Raw genomic sequence first — 25129 nt, 5'->3', positions numbered from 1 at the left:
TCTCAGTGGCTTGTATTAGCAGCATTCTGCTCCCAGATGACGAACAAATGAACACTGCTGATTTCTGCAGCCCAAAGTGATGGTATCAGACTCTCAGAGGTTCACTGTTGCAGTCATCTTCTTTGTCTCTTTTCCTCCTTGTGCTGGCTGCAATGTCGGAGAGTACTATGTCTTCTTTCAAGCGATAACCGGTCTTTACTGCTGTAAGCACCCATTGATGTATCCTATTTTTGGGGCTTACCCAGTGTCAATCACCTGTTCAAACCCTTCTGACCAATGGCTATGAGAAGTATCCAAGATGTCTGAGTGATCACACTGCCAGTCCATCACCCTGGCTTGAGGTTACCTTTTATTCGTTAGATAAAGGCAGGGTGAATGAAGGCTTCCTACCATCAACTTAGGAATGTTTATAGAGTCTAGTGACCTCGATGTGGGGAGTGCAATCTTTGTGACCTTTTTCTCTACCTTGTTTTGGTCTCTCACTCCTTAGAATTTTGTCTTTTTTTTCTAGAGAGAATTAAATGCTGTGTTGGCTAGTCCTATGCAAGTCCCTTACCAATCCTTTAAAAATAACTTTTTCAAAGGTCCTTACATCATCAAGGGCTTTCCCTTCTTCTTAAATTCAGAAGTCGGGATGTTTGTAGATGATTGAACAGCATGAAGTACTATTTGTGGCTCCTCCGATATTGATGCAGTTCGTGTCTGTGTACAGCAAGACTTGGACAACATTCAGTCTTGGACTGATATGTGGCCAGTAAAATTTGTGCCGCATAAGTACCAGGTACTCACTGACTGTTTCTAATAAGAGAGAATCTCATAATGTCCCCTTGACATTGAACAGCATTATCAGCGCTATATCCTCCAACATCTGGGCGGAGGTGCCGGGGGGAGAGAGAAAGGTTACCATCAGTTAGACACTTGACTGGACCAGCTATTTAAATACTTTGGGTACAAGAGCAGGTCACGGGCTGGGAATTCTGTGGTGAGTATCTCTCCACCTGACTCCCCAAACTCTGTCTACTATGTACCAAGCCCAAGTCAGGATTGTGTTTTGCACGCTCTCCACTTGCTGTGATGAGTGCGACTCCAACAACACTCAGAAGCTTAACGCCATCCAGGACATAGCAACCTACTTGATTGGCACCCCATTCACCAACTTAAACATTCACTCTACTACTGACGAACAGTGACAACAGTGTGTACCATCTACACAATGCACTGCAGCAACTCTCCAAGGTTATTTTCAGCAGCACCTCCCAAGCCCATGACCTCTACCACCTAAAAGGACAAGGACAGCAGATAAATGGAACTCAACCTGTGACTTCCCCTCCAAATCATACACCACTCTAACTTGGAAATATGTTACTATTCCTTCATTGTTCATGAGTTAGAATGCTGGCACTGACTTCCGAACAGCACTATAGACCTACTCCAGACTGACTGCAGAGGTTCAAAAAGGCAGCTCACCATCACCGTCTCAATGTAACTGAATGTTAGTTCCACGTGAACACATTTTCAGTCACCTCTAAACAAAGAGGAAGGATTGATGAATAATCAAGCTGTTTCAGACATTTCACTTGAAAATAATAATCCTGGAAAACCAGAGGTGATTTGTCAAAACAGTGAGAAAATCTTTTATCATCAGGTGTAATAAACGTGTTTAATTTTCATATTTACTGTTTCAGGTTCAGTATCTCGTGGAAAAAGGTGCAATGATTGAGCATGTTGACTACAGTGGAATGCGTCCATTAGACAGAGCAATTGGATGTTGCAATACTTCAGTGGTGGTGATGCTGCTCAAGAAAGGTGCAAAATTAGGTATGGCTTTATGACTGATAGAAAACAAGACTACAGAAATGAATTGTAGCTTTGTTCATAAGGTATGGTGCCAATTTTGTTCATAATTTTGACTGACAAAAAGGGGAATAGATTTGTCCTCGACATAGTGTTATAAAGTATGCAGCCAACTTTTCTGTAGACCTCTTTCGTTGTTACAATCGATTGAAAATCTGTGATTTTCCTTCAAGAAAAATCTGTGAAATTTGGTGCTCAGTGTAAATTTTGTTATTTGTCTGGTCCCCGCACGGTAGCACAGTGGTTAGCACTGCTGCCTCACAGTGCCAGGGACCCGGGTTCGATTCCTGGCTTGGATCACTGTCTGTGTGGAGTTTGCCCGTTCTCCCCATGTCTGCGTGGGTTTCCTCCGGGCGCTCCGGTTTCCTCCCACATTCTGAAAGACGTGCTGGTTAGGTGCATTGACCCGAACAGGTGCCGGACTGTGGCGACTAGGGGAATTTCACAGTAACTTAATTGCAGTGTGAATGTAAGCCTTACTTATGACTAATAAATAAACTTTAACTTTTAACTTTAAATTCACAGAGGTCCTGTAAATATTCATATGAAAATCCTAATTGTTCCCTATTCAAATGCCATGTAATTTATTTTCAAGAAAAAAAGTCAGATGTATTTTCACCTTTAGATGTCATTTGTTTATAATACAAATATTTTGTGCCGAACATTTCCTTGTATTTACATTTTACTGCAATAATGTGTTAATAACCAGTTATTCAACCTAAATTAAGACCATTTTAAACACACAACACAGCTGTTTATTGGTTAATTAACAAATTCTTACTGAACACTAAAGTTTTGAACAGTGTGTTACTTCAATTAATTGGCAGAAACAATGTGTCTCCTGGACAGCCCCGAATAGGGATTTTTAATCGTCAGTAGAGAAGGACTACTAATTGCCATACATTTGTGTGGATTGATTATCAGATGTGCGCTGGATGGCACTGTATGCATGCAAGAGGAAAACAAGCACTTTGATGTTGCTTAATTATTAGTTTCATAGACTCTGACATCTTGCCCAACAATTTTTATTAAATGAGGATCTCAAGAGATAATGGAGGTAAGACGGCTAAATAGAGATGAGGTATAAATCATCCATTGGCATAACTGAATGGTGGAGCAGGCTCAAGTGGCTGAATTGCATATCGATGTTCCAATGGCATCATTGTCAAGCTATATAATTCTTTGACATAAAATTGCATTTCATGCCAACTAACACTGACACAAGATAAATGATTTGAGCAGTTGGACCTCCAGTTAATCACGTGATAGATATAGATGATGATTCCCATCTTGGCTTACCAAAAGGGAAAATAAACACTGCAGGTGTCCTCGATCTACACTTCATTTGCAGCAAGCAATATGTTGCCATACAGCTACCAATGATTCAGTATTTGGAAGAAGGAACTAAAGGCACTGTTGCTAAGTTTGCAGATGATACAAAGATATGTAGAGGGACAGGTAGTATTGAGGAACCAGGGGGGCTGCAGAAGGACTTGGGCAGGTTAGGAGAGTGGGCAAAGAAGTGGCAGATGGAATACAACGTGAAAAAGTATGAGGTTATGCACTTTGGAAGGAGGAATGGAGACATAGACTATTTTCTAAATGGGAAAATTCTTAGGAAATCAGAAACACAAAGGGATTTGGGAGTCATTGTTCAAGATACTCTTACGGTTAACGTGCAGGTTAGGAAGGCAAATGCAATGTTAGCATTCATGTCAAGAGGGCTAGAATACAAGAGCAGGGATGTACTTCTGAAGCTGTATAAGGCTCTGGTCAGACCCCATTTGGAGTATTGTGAGCAGTTTTGGGCCCTATATCTAAGGAAGGATGTGCTGGCCTTGGAAAGGATCCAGAGGAATTTCACAAGAATGATCCCTGGAATGAAGAGCTTGTCGTATGAGGAACGGTTGAGGACTCTGGGTCTGTACTCGTTGAAGTTTAGAAGGATGAGAGGGGATTTTATTGAAACGTACAGGATACTGCGAGGCTTGGATAGAGTGGACGTGGAGAGGATGTTTCCACTAGTAGGAAGAACTAGAACCAGAGGGCACAACCTCAGGGTAAAGGGACGATCCTTTAAAACAGAGATGAGGAGGAATTTCTTCAGCCAGAGAGTGGTGAATCTGTGGAACTCTTTGCTGCAGAAGGCTGTGGAGGCCAGGTCATTGAATGTCTTTAAGACAGAAATAGATAGGTTCTTGATTAATAAGGGGATCAGGAGTAATGGGGATGAGAAAAATATCAGTCATGATTGAATGGTGGCGCAGACGCGATGGGCCAAGTGGCCTAATTCTGCTCCTATGTCTTGTAGTCTTATAGTATTGATCAAGCTCCAATTCCAGACCAGAGTTAGATTTTGCAAGATTGCAAATGACTAGAGCAACATGACCTGACTTCTGAAAATGTGAAGATACTTTGTTTTTGTTGTAAACCTATTTGATGATAGCCTTGGAACAGTTTACTTAGCCAACAAAGCCAGTACCTTGCCTTTTCAACTTTAGTGTTGAGATGCCAGCATTTCACCTACATCTGGTGAGATCTTGAAAAAGCAAATCACATTCCACTCCAGTTCAAAGAGTTTGAAGCTTCACGTCTGATTTACAGTCTTTAGTTTAGTATCGACACAAAGCAGTTTACTAGCTTGCATGAGCTTTTAACCTGTGAATGAATGGACCACTACATACTAAGGCCTAATTTAATTTCAAAAGCAAAATGTTGCAAGTACTGATGTTGGAAATCTGAAAGAGAAATAGATAATGATGGAGATACTCAGCAGGTTTGGCAGCATCCGTGGAAAGAGAAACAGAGTTATGTTTCAGGTTGCTGATTCTGTTTCTCTCTCCTGATATAATTTCTTTTGTCTGTGTTGATATGCGCGATCTTGTTGGAGATCCTCTCCACTTGGAGCCAGCAGTTTGCGGTGTCGATGGTAGTCATGATGTGGAGATGCCGTCTCCAGCATCTCCACATCATAATTTCTTTTGACATACAATTCTTGTGAGAATTTTAATTCAATTTGGGACTTCAGCTGAAGAGCTATGTTTTCATTGACAAGCGTCGTAATTTTGAGTTTGTAAATTGTCAAATATATCCATTGTGAATGTACACATACCACAGCTTTGGTCAGGCATAACAAGTCAAGATTTTCCAATCTGCAATTTTTCTTGAATTATAAATGGATTGATGGAGTCATGAGATATCACAGATTGAAAAATTTAGGCTGTAAAAGTGATAGTTTTACGCTTTCTTTAATTGTGGGGATTTTGTGTAAATTATCTTGTAAATAAAATGCAGCAGTTGGTTCTAGAGACCAAAATCCCGTGTATCATTTGTAGCTAACCTTTTTGTGAAGTGCCCCTCAGTTCTTGATAATTCTGGTTTTAATTCACTCTTTCCACTGTAATAAAGCTACTCCTCAAAGGTGTGGCTTGCTTTTGCAAGTAGGTTGGAAATGGTTTCATTGCTTCCCACACCCTTGGTGCTACTTCACCTTAGCCATCATTGTCCGCATTTTTTTCTGCCAAGTGGTTTTTAAAAATTCATTTTCGGGATGTGGCCAGACCAGCAATTTTTGCCCATCCCTAGTAGCCCTTGAAGTTTAGAGTTTATTTATTAGTGTCACAAGTAGGTTTACATTAACACTGTAATGAAGTTACTGTGAAAATCTGTGAAAAAGTTACTGAGAAGATGGAGGTGAGCTGCTACCTTAAATTGCTGCAATCCCTGAGATTTCATACACCCACAGTGCTGGTTAGGGAGAGAGTTCCAGGATTTTGACCCAGCAACAATGAAGGAATGGCGATATATTTCCAAGTCAGGACAGTGAGTGGCTCGGAGGGGAACATCCCAGTGGTGGTGTTCCCAGGCATCTGCCGCTTCTGTCCTCCTAGATACTAGTGGTCTAGGGTTTGAAAGGTGTTGCCTCAGGAAACTTAGTAAGTTCCTGCAGTGCATCTCATGGATGGCGTACATAGCTGCCACTGTTCATGGGTGGTGGAGGGATTGAATGTTTGTTGAAGGGGTAGCAATTAAGCAGGCTGATTCGTCCTGCATGGTGTCAAGCTTCGAGTGTTGCAAGAGTTGCACTCGTCCAGACAAGTGGAGAGTATTCCATTACACTTCTGACTTGTGCCCTGTAGATGGTAGACAGGCTTTGCGGGGGGTGAGGAGATGAGTTGCTCACTGCAGGATTCCTAGCCTTTGACCTGCTCTGGTAGCCACAATATTTCCAGTTCAGTTTCTGGTCAATGGTAACCCCCAGGATGTTGAAAGTGGGGAATTAGCAATGGTAATGTCATCAAATGTCATGGGGCTAGATCCTCTCTTTTTGGAGATAGTCATTGCCAGGCACTTGTGTGGCGTGAATGTTACTTGCTACTTGTCAACCAAGCCTGGATTTGTCCAGGTCTTGTACTGAAGCAGTCTATGTCCAAATGTAATCTGAGAAGTTGTGAATGGTACTGAACATTGAGCAGTCATCAGCGAACCTACCCACTTCTGACCTTATGATGGAGGGAAGGTCATTGAAGCAGCTGAAGATGGTTGGGCCCCTGGAGCTGAGATGATTGACCTCCAATCATCACCACCATCTTCCTTTTGTGCTAGGTATGACTCCAACCAGCGAGGGTTTCCCCCGATTCCCATTGATCCCAGTTTTGCCCAGGCTCCTTGATGCCATAATCGGTCAATTGCTGCCTTGATGTCAAGGGCAGCCATCTCACCTCAGGCATTCTGCTCTTTTGTCCATATTTGAGTCAAGGCTGTAATGAGGTCAGGAGCTGAGTGACCCTGATGGAATCTAAACTGAGTGTCTGTGAGCAGGTTGTTGCTGAGCAAATGCCACTTGATAGTGCTGTTGATGACCGCTTCCCTCACTTTATTGATGATCGAGAGGAAACTGATGGGACCGAAATTGGCCAAGTTGGATTTGTCCTGTTTCTTGTGTACAGAGCATGACTAGGCAATTTTCCACATTATAGAGTGGATACCAGTGTTGTAGCAGTACTGGAACAGTGTGACTAGAGGCGAGGCAGTTCTGGAGTACTATTGTCAGAATATTGTCAGGGCTGATATTGCAGTATCCATTACCTTCAGTTATTTCTTGATATTGTGTGGAGTGAATCGAATTTGCTAAAGATTGACATCTGTGATGTTGGAGACCTCCAGAGGAGGCTGAGATGGATCATCCACTCGGCACTTCCGGCTGAAGATTTTTGCGAATGCTTCAGCCTTGTCTTTTGCACAGATGTGCTGGGCTCCTCCATAATTGAGCATGGGGATAAATGTGGGGTTGCCTCCTCCAGTGAGTTCATAGAATCCCTACAGTGAGGGTACAGGCTCAATGTACCAGTGAGGGTACTTTGAGCCTGTACCGCCAACAGTCACACCCAGGCCCTATCCCTGTAACCCCACATATTTACCCTGCTAATCCCCTGACACTTGGGGACAATTTAACATGGCCAATCAACCTAGCCCGCACATCTTTGAAGTGTGGGAGGAAACCGGAGTAGCCAGAGGAAACCCACGCAGACATGGGGAAAATTGCACACAGTCTCCCAAGGCCGGAATTGAACCCATTGTTTAATTGTCCACCACCATTCACAGTTGGATGTGGCAGGACTGTAGAGCTTGGATCTGATCCATTAGTTGTAAGATCACTTAGCTTTATTACTAGCTGCTTATGCTGTTTGTCACGCAAATAGTCCTTTGTTATAACTTCACCAGGTTGCCACCTCTTTAGGTACGCATGGTGCTGCTCCTGACATGCCTTCCTGCACTCTTCATTGAACCAGGATTGATCCCCTGGCTTCATGGTAATGTTAGAGTGGGTGATGTGCAGGGCCATTAGGTTACAGATTGTGGTTGAGTACAATTCTGTTGCTGATGGCCCACAGCATTTCGTGGGTGCCCAGTCTTGAGTTGCTAGATCTGATTGAAGTCCATCCTATTTAGCATGGTGGTGGTGCACAGAACACAACGGATGGTATCCTCAGTGTGAAGATGGGGTTTTGTCTCCACAAGGACTGTGTAGTGGTCACTCCTCCTGATACTGTCATAGACGGATGCATCTGTGGCAGGCAGGTTGGTGAGGATGAAGTCAAGTATGTATTTCCTTCTTGGTTCCTTCACCACCTGCCACAGTCCCAGTCTAGCAGCTATGTCCTTTAGGACCCGTGGTGGTCAACATGGAGGAGTACCAATTCATCAGCTGAGGGTGGACAGTACGTGATAATCAGCAGCAGGTTTCCTTGCCCATGTTTGACCTGATGCCATGAGACTTCACGGGATCCGGTGTCAATGTTTAGGACTCCCAGGCCACTGTGCCCATTGCCTCTGCTAGGTCTGTCCTGCTAGTGGGACAGGGCATCCCCAGGAATGGTGATGGTGTCTGGGGCATTATCTATATGGTATGATTGAGTGCTACTGCATAAGGCTGTTGCTTTACTAGTTTGCAAGACAACACTCCCAATTTTGGCACAATCCCCCAGATGTTAGTAAGGCGGACTTTGCAAGGTTGCCAGGATTTGCCATTGTTGTTTCCAGTGCGTCTGGTTTCATTCCTTTTTATTGACTTTGTAACGGTTGAATACAATTGAATGGTTTGCTTGGCTATTTCAGAGGGCGTATGAGTGAGCCACATTTCTGAGGATGTCAGGTTTCCTTCCTCAAAGGGCATTAGTGAATCAGTTGTTTTTTTTACTAAATTTAAATTCCACCACTATCTGCTATGGTGGGATTTGAACCCAGGTCCCCAGAGCATTATGTGGGTCTCTGGATTACTAGCTAAGTGACAATATCACTGCACTACTGCCTCCCTTAAACACCTCACCTGGACAACAATATGACAGTATACATTATGGAAGAATTTTCTTAAAGCTGCATTGATCTGCTATTTAATACTATTACCAATAATGTTGCCCAGTGCCATGGTAATTTATTTTTAATAAAATATATCCAAAATAGTACCTCATCTGTGGCAGCACAGGCTTTAAATGTTTATGTTGGAATTTTAAATTTCCTGTTTAAGCTATGAACATTAACACACACAGCTCAGTTAGCTCAGTTGGCTGGAAAGCTGGTTAGTGATGTAGAGCGACACCAACAGCACAGGTTCAGTTCCCGTACCGGCCGAGGTTATCCTTGAAGACCTCGCCTTCTCAACCTTGCCCCTCGCCTGAGGTGTGGGAATCCTCAGGTTAAATCACCACCAGTCAGCTCTTCCTCTCAAAGGGTAGAGCAAGCAATGGTCATCTGGGACTATGCTGACTTTACCATACCTATTTACAGATGACTGTGATTAATTTCAAACAGAATACTTCATTTGAAAACAAATGCAAAGTGGAAATAGCTTTTGTTATAGCAATGGAAAATTTGTCAAATTAACCATATTGCCAATATAATTTTCAGTAGGACACCTGGCTTTAAAATTAAAATAAATTATCAAAGTTGTAAAATAAATTAGCTTTCTATATGGAAGTTAAAGTCAATTGTATTGACTAAAGTCCTTTAACCTTTCAACCCTTTCATTTTTCCTTTCCTTAAATGCTTCCATTAATACGTTACAAAGGCTTCAGAAGTTCTTATGACTGTTCAGGTATTGGTTTTAAACGGAATTTGCTTTTCGACATAATTTGCTAGGGCAACTTTACAAATTTTCTGTGTAAGGATATGACCGTGTGCTTTTCTAAAGTAAATTCTTATTGTTACTTGTGTAGGTAATGCAGCTTGGGCAATGGCCACATCCAAACCAGACATCTTGATCATTTTATTACAGAAACTAATGGAAGAGGGAAATCTACTTTATAAGGTATGGTCCAATTAGCTTTTGAAATGTATATAACTTGGGACAATGCACATATCTTTATACTATTTATAAAGTTAATTACATTTCAGAAGGCATTATTTGTTTGACATATTCTGCTGTGATAGTACTCTAATCCACTCTTTCCCAGGACCTCAAAATTATGGAGCTTTTACTGTACCTTATTCAATCTTTCCCTCCTCCCTGCACCAAAGAGACCTGATGCACTGTTTTTCTTCCTCCCATTGTTCAGCTTGATGTCTTGGAATAAAGGTATTGGCCCTTCAATTAAGTTTCTCAATATTAAAAAAAAGCAATAAATAGAATTCAAAGTAATGGCCTCTTAGAATTGCAATTCCCACAACATTTGTGATTTTTATTTTTACTGAAGAGTATAGTTATAATGCATAAGTTTAGAAAAAGCAGCTACATGTAACTCATATTAGCATGGAAGTAGTTCTAATCTTGGCACCTTCCACATAATACTGGAAGACAAATAAATCATTAGTATTTTTTCATCCAATTTTAGTAAAGTTGAAACATTTTACTTGCTATGTTCATTGTGGATTAATTAAACGCTATTCCAGGCATGGCCATGTGTTACCATAGTCTTTGACACTTGCTGAGGTGTTACATATCAATAGCAAGTTAAGTTTGTCCCAGGTTTTCTACCTGAATCAAATGTATAGGCACCATCAACTTAAACATAAATCGAAAATTAGTCTTGCTATTTGATTGGCATGAATCTTTTCTGTATTGTCTGATGCCACAAACTTCAGATGTTATCCTCTAACATGTCCAAGACAACACTGCATTGACATAAACTAACTCCATCTCAGAACCCTGAAGAGTGGTAATGATCTGGCTTGATGGTACTAACCCTGAAGATAACCCAGTGTATGTTAGCCATTTACTTCCAGCTTATATTGAAAGGTGTTCAAATTTAGTGATTTGCAATTTCCGTCATTACCCAGTAAGATCTATTGGGAGGGGAATGGTTGGTTGAGAAGGGGCACCTTCCTAGAACCAGTACCAAGAATTCATCTAATCAGAAGAGAGAACAACGATATCTTCTATCAGAGGCTAATGCCAAGACTTGTTACTGCTCAAAGCATGGAGTATTTTTTATTGAAAGATGTCTGGCCAGGCTGGCGGACACAACTGTTGATGTAATTAGTGAGGCATAACCCAGCTCATGAATGGATTTATTCGTAAGTAGTTGAGAACACTTCCTGTTCTTGGAGCTTATCTACCGATAGCTCACTTGACAAATGCCAAATCTCTCTCTTCTGGTCAGAATCTTGAACAAATTTGGGTGGAGGCTACAAAGGCTATGCTTACAAAGAAAGGTCAAGCTGCATTTTGCCCCTTAGTTTCCAAAATTCATGAGGCAAAGTAGAAGGGTAAGCGCTTGCCATCTCCATATTGATCATTGTGACCATAGTTCCAGATTATTGCATTTTTCTGCCTGCTTCAAGATGTTGATTCTTAAGTGTATTCTGAGAGATCTAGCTGCCCTAACAGTACTATGTCCAAATCTGTTATTCATGTATGATCCTTCACAATTAGAGACAGTAAGCTGTTTTACCATGAAGATCATTACAGTCAAACCCAGTCCTAACATTTCAAAGATTCTGGACATCAGAATGTGTGGGAATGCGGGATGATTTTTTACCTTTCCAAACATGGGTGATAAGGCCATTTGTAGCAACTGGGCAGTTTCAGCATTGCTATCACTTGCAGACCAGGGCTTCCACCTGTAACATACTTATTGTATAGTCATAAACTCATTGAGCCAGAACACAGACCAAATCACAGTAAAACCAAAAAGCAATTTAGATATGCAGGTGAATAAATTCTTAGAGGTGGATGAGCTTAAATATGATTTTATGAGGGCAAAGATTGAGTAGAAAAGCAGAGGTCACTATGCATTAAATAATGGTTAGGCTGCATCAAGAATGTAGATGGCCTACAGCTGTACTTAAAAATTAAAATATAACCTAGCTCATATGTAGGCGATCCATTTTTCAATGTCTGTTAGAATGTAGGAAACGTTTTACCGGTAGGAGTTTACAAAGTCAGATGTAGGAGGTTATTTTGTGATCTTCCGATCATAGTTTAATTAATACTTGAATTGTCAATTTGTTGCTGAAACCCAGTACAATAAGGTTCAATCAGCTGTTCCTTAATAGTCTTCCTTTGTGTTCCGAGGTTCCATCTTGTTTCATGATTCATGAGAAGGATCTATCTGTAAATGTAATCCTCTCCAAACTCCGGTGAGGTGCAGCCTTCAGTTTGTTTGTTCACAAATTTATAAACAAGACATTAGAATTTTCTGGCATCCCTAAGAGGGGCTTCAACAATCCTAATATAAATTGGAATAGTATTGCTATAGAGGGCAGAGAGGGGGAAGAGTTTCAAGAGAATTTTCTACATCGGTATGTTTCCAATCCAACAAGAAAGGAGACATCGCTGGATTTGGTTTTTGGGAATGAGATGGGACTAGTGGATCAAGTGTCAGAAGGAAATCATTTGGGGGACACCGATCAGATGATACTATAAAAAAGGTAAAGAGCAATCCCAAGTAAAAATAAAATTGTGGAAAGGACAATTTCAGTGGGGTGTGAATGGAACTGGCCCAAGTAAATTGGAATCAAAGATTAGCAAGCAAAACTACAATTTAACAATGAGCTGAGTTTAAAGAGGAGATAGTCAAAGAATATTTCCATAAGGGAAAGTTTAGACAAACAAAGCCAGAGCTCCCTGGATAGCGATTGAGTGCGAGAAGAAGCTGAAAAAGTGTATGCCAGATGTGAAGTTGATTTTTTTTAAAAAAGTGAATCAAGCTGAATATTGGAAGTTCCAAGGAGAAGTGAAAATGTAAATGAGAAGCAAAAAGTATGAGAAGAAACTGAGAGCTAACATAAAATGGATTTATTTTTAAATAAGTGGGTATAGGGCTGATAGACTAAGGGGTTTAATGAATGGAAGCAGAGGGTGTGGGTGAGATATTAAATGACTACATTGCATTGGACTTTATCAAGGAAGATGATGTTGACAGGATCGGATTTTATGCCCCGTTCATTCCCAAGTGATTGTAGAAAAACTAATCATTTTACTTTGATATTCAACTAGATCCCCAGTCACCTTGTGGGCAGTTAGTAAAATAAATATCATCAAAACCATCTGTGAAACTAATATGGAGAGATTACTGGTTAAGCTTAGGAACTGTGATGATTCACATTTTGGTGTTTTGATTTTGGTATCTGTTTCTATCTATGGACCCTCCTCTTCCTAATACCATGGTATTGTCAGTTTTCATGAAGGCGTGAAGGAATCGAGAATTCAAGATTATCTAATTTAGGAGTTTTATTTCTTTGAACCAACAATATATTGCATCCTCAATTTATTAATACACAAGTCCATTGCAGACATTGGATACATTGAGTTTATCCTTTTTTTTCCCCTGATATCCTTTGGGTAAAAACAAACTGGTGTCTTAACAGTATGAATAATCTTAGACATGACTGAAGAGATGTCGTCTTGGCAGAATATGTCAAAAGTGAGGTGATATTTATAATACTCATGATGTGTTTTATCCTCTCAACCCCTGCAGAAAGGAAAGATGAAAGAAGCAGCCCAGAGATATCAGTATGCATTAAGAAAATTTCCACGAGAAGGCTTTGGGGATGAGATGAAATCTTTTAGAGATCTGAGAGTTTCTCTTTATTTAAACCTATCCCGATGTCGGAGGAAAACTAACGTAAGCTGTTCTGTTTGATTTAGTTAGAGACTTGTTTGTTTTTTTAGAGCCTGACTTATTGAAAATTCTTCATTTTAAAAGGTGATTGGTCGTATTTATCTCAATGTTTTTTTATTTTCTGTTGTTCTGGTGAAGATGCACCTAGGGTTCTGAAAGTTTTACTTATTACTTTTGCAATTCCACAGGTCATTAAGTAATACCAATCAGAAATGGCATTACTAATCTTCAATTGAGTGTCAACTTGGCACAGCTGTTACAATTTTGACCTCTGGGTCAGAAGGTGATGTGTTCCACACTACTACTTGGAAACCTAATCCTGCCTTGACAGATTATTCAGGATGGAATGTTTGCTGAATTCCCAGTGGTGTGATTCCTCATAAGAGATGTTTAAACGTTGAGAACTCTGGAGCGCATCAACTAGTAACATCAAAACAAACTGCAGTGTCTATCTCGGGATCATCCAAACTTTTTGCATGGCAAGAGTGGGACACGTTTCAATTTTTCTCAGTTGGAGTAGGGGGGAGTAGAGAAAGTAAATTTAATAAAGATAAAGTTGGCATGACAACAAACATGAATTGATAAGACCATAGGATACAGAAGCAGAATTAGGCCATTCGGCCCGTCGAGTCAGCTCCACCATTCAATCAAGGTTGATTAGTTTCCCGCTTTTTCCACGTGACCCTTGGTCTCTTGACCAATCAATAACCAATCTATCTCTATCTTAAATGCACTCAATGACCTGGCCTCCACAGCCTTCTATGGCAATGAATTCCATAGATTCACCACCCTCTGGCTGAAGAAATTCCTCCTCATCTCAGTTCTTACTCTGCCCTCGGGGTCCTGGTGTCTCCTACAACTTTCCCATGTCCACTCTATCCAGGCCTTTCATTATTCTGTAAGTTTCAGTAAGATCCCCCCTCATCCTTCTCTACTCCCATCAAGTACAGACCTAGAGTCCTGAAACACTCCTTGTATGAGAAGTTTTTCATTCCCGTGATCATTCTCGTGAACCTCTTCAAGGCCATTGCATCCTTTCTTAGATATAAGGCCCAAAATTGCTCGCAATATTCTAAATGTGGTCCGATCATAGAAACCCTACAGTGCAGAAAGAGGCCATTTGGTCCATCGAGTCTGCACCGACCATAATCCCACCCAGGCCCTACCCCCATACCCCTACATATTTACCCGTTAACCCCTCTAACCTATGCATCTCAGGACACCTAAGGGGCAATTTCAGCATGGCCAATCAACCTAACATGCCCATCTTTGGACTTCCTCCGGGAGCACCCTGAGGAAACCCATGCAGACACGAGGAGAATATGCAAACTCCACACAGACAGTGACCCAAGCCGGGAATCGAACCCAGGTCCCTAGAGCTGTGAAGCAGCAGTGCTAACCACTGTGCTCTGGTCTCACCAGAGCCTTATAAATCCTCAGCAATACATCCATACTTTTGTGTTCTAGTCCTCTCGAAATGAATACTAACATTGCATTTGCTTTCCCAAACACCAAGTCAACCTTAAGAGAATCCTGAACTAAGACTCCCAAGTCCCTTTGCGCTTTCGATTTCTGAATTCTTTCCTCATTTAGAAAATAGTCTATGCCACTATTCTTCCTACCAAAGTGCATAACCTCTCACTTGCCCACGTTGTATTCCATCTGCCACCACTTTGCCTGCTCTCCTAACCTGCCTGTCGAAGACGTTCTGCAGTCTCTCCGCCTCTTCAATACTACCTGTCCCTCTGCCTATCTTTGTATCATCTGAAAACTTGGCCACAGTGCCCTTGATTCCTTAATCTAGAACATTTGTGTAGAGAGTGAAAAGTTGTGGTCCCAACACTGACCCATACAGAACTCCATTAGTTGCCGACTGCCATCCTGAAAAGGACCCCTTTATCCCCACTCTCTGCCTTCTACCAGTCAGCCAATCTTCTATCCATGCTAGTACCTTGCCTCTGACACCATGAGTTCTTATCTTACTCAACAACCTCCTATGCGGCATCTTGTCAAACGTCTTTTGGAAATCCAAGTAAATAACATCCACTGGCTTTCAAAAAATAAAGGCATGCATATGAAAATAAATAGCTTGCGGAACAAAAAATACATAACACATTGATTATTTATGACTCATTTATTTATTACTCTATTTTTGAAATTAGAACAACCATTCAAGTGTAAAAGGGGACAGTGTGAATGCAGCTCACACTCCCAATCTCACCACTGTGAGAATGCCTGTTGGTGTGTGAGGAGTGAGGGTGAATAAGAATCTTGAGACTGAATGTGAACTAGACACACACACACCCTTCTCCCTCAGACACACACACATATGCTCTTTCTGGCATACACATTCACCCACCCACCCTCCTTTCCTCACTCATCAAATTGGCTGCAAGAGCCAGGGAGGTGCAATGAGAATGGATGTGAGGCCTGGAGCAAGGCAGGTCTAGTGACACCAAATACGGGTGCCTGCCAAGGGAAGCGCTGGGAGCCAGTAGATTGCAGTGTGGAAATAGGGGAATGTGGTCCTAAGCCAGGGAAACAGAGAAAGAACTGGGGGAATGTGGCCTGGAGCCAGACCAAAGCATTGTAAGCCATGGGGTGGAGTGAGAAAGGAGCATGGCAGCCCCAAGTGCACAAGTGTTTTCTGTTCCTCCAGTCATAGCCTGTTCCTTTTGCTTGTTTGCTGCTGATGGGTTCAATATCAGCAGCAAATGCAGGAGAGAAATGAGCTGTGATTGGAGCAGTCGTCTTCTGCAGAAATTTCAAACTCACTAACTTGTCCTACTGGCATTTTCAACAAACATTCTAGGGGCTATATGGGGGCTTTGTAAGCCACATTGTTTTTTTTTTAGAATTCATAGAAACCCTACAGTGCAGAAGGAGGCCATTCGGCCCATCGAGTCTGCACCGATCACAATCCCACCCAGGCCCTACCCCCACATATTTTACCCGCTAATCCCTCTAACCTACACATCCCAGGACTCTAAGGGGCAATTTTTAACCTGGCCAATCAACCTAAATTGTGGTGAGACAAAACTTGGTCTAGCTACACATTACTTGGCATAAGAAAAGGAGTGGACTAAGGTAACCTATGGATGGTAGAACATGCCTATTAATGCTGATTATTGACATTTCCAATATTCACGATGTAAGTTTGATATCTGTAAAAAATCAGACAACAACTTGTACTTATTATGTCCCCTTTAATATGAAACAAATCACTTTTTTGTGAGGAGGCAGGGATTTAAGGAGATGGTTTGCAGTAGAGAAAAGAAAGTTGGGGTTATTTTTGCATTCCAGGATGATCCTGGAATACGGAGTAGTTTTTGCAGATGAGAGCAGGATATAATGGTTCTTTAAATCAACTTTACAGATCTGGCAGTGGGTGGCTAAACCAGAATATCTGCCACATCATTTCAAATCTGCATCCTTTGGATTTAAGGAAGTTGAAATGAGGGCAGTGCTAAGGTGAGGGAGTTAGTTTTATTGGGTCCTAAGACATCAAGGATAGAAGTGAGGGTATGTTCAAGAAAATCAATAACTGCAGAAATGTTGTGGCGAATGGAGGGCTAAAAGCTTGATAATTGGGCCCTTTTGAATTCGAGGTTACCTGGGGGATAGTTTATGCCAAGGACTAACACAGGAGGTGGGATCGGAGCAAGTAATGGGCATGTGGATGGGAAGTGATGCAAGAAGTGATGAGAGAGATGGCCTTGTCTAGAATTGACATTGTGGGACTAGCAAGGCATCATGAGATGGCATGGTCAAATGGGTGTCAGTGAATATGGGATTGGGGGGGGAATGGGGGGGTCAATTTAGGAACCAAGCCTTGCCCTTCGTAACAGATGCATGCAAACGTAGAGCTGGATTTCTCCTATACCCATCTACCGTTCCGATGTTAAGTTTACTTAATAATTTCATCCCAAGCCAACTGATTCCTGTACAACGTTTGAGTAAAATGAACTTTGACGGTCATTAAAGATGAAGTCAAAACTGTTTTATTTGTGTTTACATATTCAGCACCTCATGGCTGGGAATTACAACAGGTGTTAATCCAACAAAGTGGATCATTACAGGCACAAATGTAATTTAAGTGTATTAAAACATCCTCCATTGCAGCTGAGTTCTCTCAATTTGCCATAACATTGTTAAATATAATGTTTAAGGTATATGGATTAGCAAAGCCAGATTTACAGTTTGTATTTCATGTTAAGTCATAAGCTTTAGCATATAGGTTACATTGGGTCTGGACATGCATGGTCTTTCAAGTTGACTGAATTTGAAGCATGCTTTGTTCAACTCTCAAATGGTCCTCTTTGAAATCTCATGTTTCTTCAATTGTCGTCATGTGCTTGAGCTAACCTGACATGTTTCTCGAGATTGTCAATAAACTCCTTTAATTTAGAACTACAACCTTACAAAATGCAATACCATAGTATTTACATGTTACTTCTATCAGTATAAACTTTTAACCTTACAGTTTCACTTATAACTGCTTGTGCTCTCTGCCCTGCTCCCACCACTTCGGTTTCTGTAGAATAGTAGCAAGTCTTGTTCAAGCAATTATGTACTTAAACACCGCACTCTGGAAAAAGTAGCTTTTTTTTTGCTTCTCCTTATCTCTCCCTTCTTGCCTTTTTCACACTTGAGAAAAGCATTGCTGATTTTATCTCAGAAATGACTGAAACCAATCTGTTGTGAGCTTAAACCTCAACCTATAATGAAAATGGTAATCCTAGTCACCAAGATCTTTCCTAGATATCAGTATTGGCTAAAATGGTTGAGAACCACCCCATTTTAGGCTAATATACATATTTAACATTCTCTTGCATTTAACACCAGCATGGTCAGTCTATAATCCAAACCAGTCTCCTCAAGAGTACTACTGAATGCTTATTTTGAGTGCTGCATCATCAATTTGACTTTAAGTTTGCTATCTTGCAGGTTTATGGCACTTGTGACTCAATTATCAACCAGCAATTTACTAGCTGTTTGTTGTGCGAGTTCTTTTGTTAACAACCTGCCTGGAAACCTAGCTTTCTAAGAATTCCAGCGTTTTCCCAAATTTGGTACCATTGATTTTTTTGTTATTTTCAATAATAATTGTGCATACTCGTGCAAGGAAAGTATTAATAAATTAAAAACTAAGCATCTGATAGCAATTTAAGTTTAGGATCCAAAGAATGGAATAAATCTGCTAGTTGTACGTGAAAATTAAAATAGATTTTGGACAAGTGTGTATGGCCCATTTCGTAAGATAGTTACAGATGAAGCAGGCCTGGCAGCCAATCTTAAACCACTCATGCAAAAATAACCTCATGTTCCTTGTCTCAGTGTCCAAGTTATTTCTCATCAATTTCCAGAGCTTTTATGTCTACCATTGGCCCTGTTTTTATAGTTTTTTTCCATATATTGATGTGTAAGTAATTCTCCTGACATCAGTTGTAAATTTTACTAGTTTAAATCAATGTCCCAACTTGTTCTACACTCAATTTAATGTAAAATATTCAGATTTATTTTTATTTCACTCCCCTATCTACTTACCAATATCTCCTTAGCCAATTTTGCAAGTTGAAATGTTCAAGTAACTTTTTTTTCTTCATAAGACACGTGAGGACTTGGCCTTTAAGGCCATTTGCAATTTTCAGGATTTTCGTCTGTTGTATTTATCCTCTGTTGCTATGGTTTTCTAGTTCCTATTATCTGTTCAGCATTTTTCTGCATTTTCTTTCACTTTACAAATCCTGCAGGGAGAAAAGAGATTTATTTTTCCTTTATAATCCCAAAAATGTCAGATTAAACTAAATCTGAAGGTTCTACTTGCCAACTGATGTGCCATACAGCAACCTACTCCAATTCATTTTGTTTCATTGTTCCCACATTCATTTGCATTTAACCCTTTCCTAATCTCCAGACCAAATTGCCCTTCTCCTGATGCTGGCTGGAAGGTCTGTGATATACCCCGGGCGTAAGCTTATATTTCATAGATTTAAGTCTCTGACCAGAGTAGTTCATTTTATAGCTTATTCCCTCAAATTGATTTCATTTACCTCTGCAGTGTGTTCCTGACATACAGGTGTATGCTTGTTGTCTGTGCACTTTTGTTTTCTGAACACACAAATCTACTGAGCGTTAAATTCATTTCCATGCTCTGGCCTCAGCCTTGTTTCTGTTCCCTATTGTCATCAGTTTCCAGTTCTGGCACTTTGTCTCTAATGCTTTTAGTATCCTACAGATGCATTTTGTGGATAACTTCATTTCCTGTCCCTTAGTATCTATCAATTCCTTGGTTCCAATTCTTGTATGTCACTCTATATATTGTTGTCCATAGCCAGTTTCTACTCAGTAAGCTGCTTGTCTGGAATATGGTTTAGTCCCTGCCCTTAACCATTACATTGTCTAGTTTAAATGATTCTTCATGGCATATATTATGTACCTAGTGCTGGAAAATGGGATTAGAACGGATAGGTATTTGACCAGTACAGGCAAGATGGGTGAAGGGCGCTTTTCTGTGCTGTAAAACTCTGACTATGACTCTGATTGCTACATCGGTCTTCTAAATTCTGTTTTTCTTATGTTTTAGGTGCTGCCTTATCTTATACCATTCTTCTTTTATCTGAATGTGTTCTGAGTTACTTATGAAATGTTGTTATTTAAGCACCAAGTTGTCAGGCATTTGTTTTACATCCTCAATTTACCCTGTGATTTCACTTGCCCGAACTCCTAAAGTTTATTGTAAAACTTTATTTTGCATTCCTAAGTTTCTGTTGTTTATCCCTATATGGACTACTGTACCTCTTCATCTCTGTAGTGCTTTCTTTGATATGTTCTGCTCTCTCTGTAAATAAACCATCCTAGTGGAATTGCCATTACTGCACATGGGGTTGGTCATATTCCTTAGTAGAGCCCTTTTGAGTGTAGTCTCCTTGCGACTTGCAAACTATATCTCAGTCCAAATGTCTTCTCTTCTGCATACTACCACTTTTGAGACTACCTTTACTGTTATTTTGATAAAACAGAGCTTTGTATCTATTCATTGATGTAACCTTGAGTACCTTTGCAGGCTTTGTTAATACGTCTCAATCTGGACATTATTTCCACCGCCTTCGTTCCCCTCAGTTTCTTGCCTCTATTTCAAGAACCCTGTTCTTATTCCGCCATTTCAGAGACCAATGATGCCACATTTACTAAGACTAATGCATGTTCCTGAACCTTTCTGCTTCATTTTCTGTTGTGGCAGTTGTACCTCATTTTGGTAGGCACTCTTGCTGGAGTCAGAATGTTATGGGTTCAAGTTCCATTTCAGGACTTCAATACAGAAATCAAGGCTCACAGTTCAGTCGAGGTTTAAACTAAAGTTGATTGTCGAAAGATCCCAAAGTACTATTTTAAAATGTAGGGGAATTATCACTAGTGTCCTGGCCAATATCTATCACACAAATGACATCACAAAAACAGATTATCTGATCATTTTCACATTGTTTGTTTGCAAATTGGTTGTCATGTTTCCTACATTACCACAATGTGTACACTTCAGAAGTAAAATTGGACATGTGGTTGTGAAAGGCATTTTTAAAATATTTTTTTTCTCGTTTGTCTAGACAGTTATCGCAACTTATCACTCTTCTGTTAATCCTGGCTCCCTTGTTCATAAACATCCTCTATAGGTCATTCCCTGCTTTTGCCCTTTAAACTGAACTTCTCTCACTTACCAGCTTTTGGTTTGACTTACTTTGCTGTATCAATTAGATTCATCTTGGGCCAAGGCCATTCAGCCCATTATGCCATTGTTGGCTCTTTGGTGGAGTTATCCAATTAATCCCACATGCTTTTTCTTTCCTTCCTCATTTTATCCTATTCCCTTTTGAAAGCTACTTTTGAATTTTCTTCCACCACCCTTTCAGAGCAGCATTCAAAAAATATTTCCTTTAGTTCACATCTGGTTCCTGACTTAACTTTCTGCTTTTGAATGAATAAATAATATAAAAAATATTTCAAGGGCTTGAGCTTCTCTCAGGTGGAAGCAGTTGATGGGCTGCTAAACTTCGTGTTGTTGGTACAGCACTGACCCAGCATACTTTCATATGGTGTGGACAGGCTTTGAGGAGTCAGGAGATGATCTAATCCAGTGGTTCCCAAAGGGTGCGGCAAGATTCAAGGACAATCAAAGAAACATTTTAAACATGGATTAGATATTTTTCCAAAGTGATTGTTTTATACTTTCTGGATGTTCCATGATATTATAAAGTAGTTGTGTTCTATGTTATGAATCAAGCACTGCTAGGAGTTGTTTTTTTTTGTATTTCTTAATTTCTTACCAATAAAAAATTCCGTGTGGCGCGAGCAAATTTTTATTCCGAAAGTGCAGCCCAGTGAAAAAGATTTGGGAACCACCGTCTCTGCAGACTTTACAACCTTTGATCTGCCCTTGGAACCACAGTATTTATAGGGCTGGTTCAGTTTCTGATGAATACTAACCTCCAGGATGTTGAGAGTGGGGAATCTATAATAATACCAATGAATGTCATGTTTCCACAGATGTTAGTTGCCACTTATCAGAAAAAAGGTCTTGATGCTGCTTCAATATCTGAACTTCCTTCCCCAAACTCAAAATTTATTTTGCAACCCTGAGTTTTCAATCTTACATATTTGAGCTTCAGGGCAATTCAATTTTTTTCAGTTGTTTACCCTAACATGGACTATCACCCAAACCATTGCCTTTTTGAAGGCAATGTACAATTATTGTTTTGCCTATCATTTTTAAATTCATTTCTCTTCAATTCATTGAATTTAGTCCTGCAGTCAAGTTTCTTTTTACACTTGATTGTTTCTTGTCCTTTTCCAGAACTACTCTGCTGGGCTGAAAACTCACTCACCATAAAACTTGTGTATATTTCAGAAATTGCTCCCTCTATCTCCTTTCCACAATTTGGTGGCCTATGATACTATATACACATGGTTTTGACCACCCTCACCTTTCAAGTGTGTTTCTTTCAATATTGTCACTTGCTCTTCATGATCTTAGAGTGCCTGCAGCTCAAACCTTATTTCCCATGTTCTGTGCACTCCAAACACAACTTAGCCTTCTCATTCCTCTTTCAGTACAATATTTATACACCTAAGAAAAACTGATCAGGGACAAAATGTCACATTGTTTTCCTTTTGTTTGCTGGCAGGACTTTGGAATGGCAGAGGAATTTGCTTCTAAGGCATTGGAATTAAAGCCAAAATCACATGAAGCTTACTATGCCAGAGGAAGGGCTAAAAGGAGCAGCAGGTGAGACGTTCCACCCACACCTCCCAAAATATCTTTGCAACCCACTTGATAAATTATACAAAAAAGTGCTGTTTCTTGACATCTTGTTACTAAAGTAGGAAAATAGCTACAGAATTCCAATCCATTAGTTGAATCTTATTTTTCTTCCACAGGCAATTTTCTGCAGCTCTTTCAGATCTACAAGAAGCTGCTAAGCTTTGTCCTAACAACCGAGAAATTAAGCGGCTTCTGGCTCGGATTGAAGAGGAATACAAACAGCTGCATCGAGTGCAACAGAAGCAGCAACCACAGCAAAACAATGAATCTGATAATGAAGAAGAGGAATTACTACATCAAGATCTTGAGAGTTCATTATTTGGCACCGATGAGCCTAGTGCTGGGTCACCGACTGAAATTCAATCTGTCCCAGCAAGACATTCTCCAAGTTTAGTTCCATTTAAAAAGGGACTTCAAAATGATGCAGGTTCTCAACAGAATCCAAGGCCTGTCTCTCCTCAGAATAAATCTAAACACAAGTACCTTCGAGAACCACTCACACAGCAAGGACTAGTTACACAACCTCCCAAACAAGCTCAAATTGTGAAAACAAACCAGCATATGAATTTATTACAACCTGGGGGAAGAGCTACAAGTTATCAACACAGCGGTAAAACTCCAATTCCCTTGCCAAGCAATAGAAATGTGCAACAAACAGAATCTGCAGTCAAGAGTAGAGCATGTTCTGGAGAAAGGGTGGCTTCTGCTCAGTCTTTGCAGAACAGTGAACTTACTACAACTGACACTTTTACAAGTATGACAATACCAGCAGAAAGTCCACTTACACAGTCCCAGCTAACTATGGATTTATCAGAAAATGTAACTCAAGCAAAATCTTCAGATATAAACCAGGATGGATCAATAACAAATGTTTCTGTGCATCAAACATTCATGAAAGTTTCTGGTTCTACTAGCAGTCTAGCCTCCAACAGCAGTGTCTCTGACATTGGGCAAATTTCAGAAGCTCAAATCAAAAACAGCCTGGAATACAAGATGGAGAAGTCCAACAAAAACTTGAGTGGGGCTGAATGCAGACCAAGGACTACACCATTTATGGGAATAATAGACAAAACAGCAAGAACCCAGCAGCATCAGTCCAACAGTCAACAGATTCGCATATGGCATGATCAATCAACAGATGGAATAATTACAAATGCAACTTCAATTGGTGGTGGTCAAAGCATTCACTGTGATACACAATTCGCCAAATCTGTTAGTACCTATCATGACCATATAAAACTTCCAATTCAGGGCTCTGCTGGGAATCTTCCCAATGGAATGCATTCCAAGACATGTCAGACAGCTACAAACTTTCAAGAACCCAATTCACCCTTGATGGTTCCACAGAGTGTTTCTAAACTGCAATCTCATGCACATTCAAGTAATATTACTTCTGTAAAACCAAAGCGTTCTTTTATAGAATCTAATGTGTAAATTGGATTATTCTACCTGTAAGCATCAGTTGAAAATTACTACTTTGTATGTTGTAATCTAATTGTAGAATTTGTAGCCACTTGTATTGTAATTGTCAGTATGGTGCTTATCAGTAAAATTTGACTATGCTACAGCATTGCATGTTGGTTATAAAAAGTAAGCTTTAATCCACCTGGCTATTGCACTGAGTATTGTAATATGGCATTTAACACAAACCAATAACTGCACTTTATTAAAAGTACAAATTATAAAATGTCCTGAAGTGCTTTTGCTGTAATTTAAATTATCTTGTATAGATTCAGTTAAGGAACAGAGAACATGCATTGTTATCAGTAAAAAGGGAGTTGTTGAACAGCCACATTAAGTTGCAATTTCTTGGACAAATTCCATTCCTTCACTTGTAGAATAACTTATGTAATCTTTAAAAGCTTAATGAAGTACTCATCTGTAATCAAGGATTATGTTGCACACTAATCAAATTAAAAATTATATAAATACAATGGTTCTATCAATTTTCCAATACTATTTATTTGCTTATGCTTTTAATTTGTAAAATCAAGACTTTTGTTAGTTACATAAGCTATGTCTTTATGTTTAGGAGCACCAACTATTTTCAATATAAACTTGTAATAATTTATTTCTTATAGCATTCTATTTTGACTAATTTTCTTTCTTGGAATATATATGGCATATTAATTCAAAATAAAATACAAAAATATATTCTAATATTTGGGTTGTGAACTGTCTTTACTTGTACCAGATTGTATTTCTGCTTAAACCATGAGCACCAATAAATGTGGATATCTCATTCGCCAATACTCATTCCCTGGAGACTAAATTCATCCTGGCATGCAAAACTTTGGAAGAAGGTTCTTCCCACAGCTTTAGTTGCACCAATAACCTGTAACTAACAGTGATCTGGCCTTGGCATGTGTTTCTGTCAATTGCTATATAGAATGAGTTG

At 40.0% G+C, this 25129-nt stretch overlaps 2 protein-coding genes across 7 annotated transcripts in view; one reads left to right on the top strand and one right to left on the bottom strand.

Moving 5' to 3' along the window:
- tanc1a (tetratricopeptide repeat, ankyrin repeat and coiled-coil containing 1a) overlaps window positions 1–24980 on the top strand; it is a 156594-nt gene extending 131614 nt beyond the window's left edge. For all 6 annotated transcript variants that reach the window (XM_078228302.1, XM_078228305.1, XM_078228300.1 and 3 more), the window contains 5 exons: window positions 1686–1818; window positions 9570–9661; window positions 13272–13418; window positions 22595–22695; window positions 22848–24980. In XM_078228302.1, coding sequence (XP_078084428.1) covers window positions 1686–1818; window positions 9570–9661; window positions 13272–13418; window positions 22595–22695; window positions 22848–24165 — 1791 coding nt within the window. In that variant the 3' untranslated portion in view covers window positions 24166–24980. The remainder of the gene's footprint in view (window positions 1–1685; window positions 1819–9569; window positions 9662–13271; window positions 13419–22594; window positions 22696–22847) is intronic.
- Window positions 17394–25129, bottom strand: part of wdsub1 (WD repeat, sterile alpha motif and U-box domain containing 1) — a 64629-nt gene continuing 56893 nt past the window's right edge. The window contains exon 12 of the mRNA XM_078228316.1: window positions 17394–19162. The gene's annotated coding sequence lies outside the window, so the exon portion shown is untranslated. The remainder of the gene's footprint in view (window positions 19163–25129) is intronic.

Source organism: Mustelus asterias, chromosome 14, assembly GCF_964213995.1.
Source record: "Mustelus asterias chromosome 14, sMusAst1.hap1.1, whole genome shotgun sequence".
In the NCBI taxonomy this organism is placed as follows: domain Eukaryota; kingdom Metazoa; phylum Chordata; class Chondrichthyes; order Carcharhiniformes; family Triakidae; genus Mustelus; species Mustelus asterias.
Note: the sequence above shows the minus strand (reverse complement) of the source record. Positions and strands in the feature narration are given on the sequence as shown.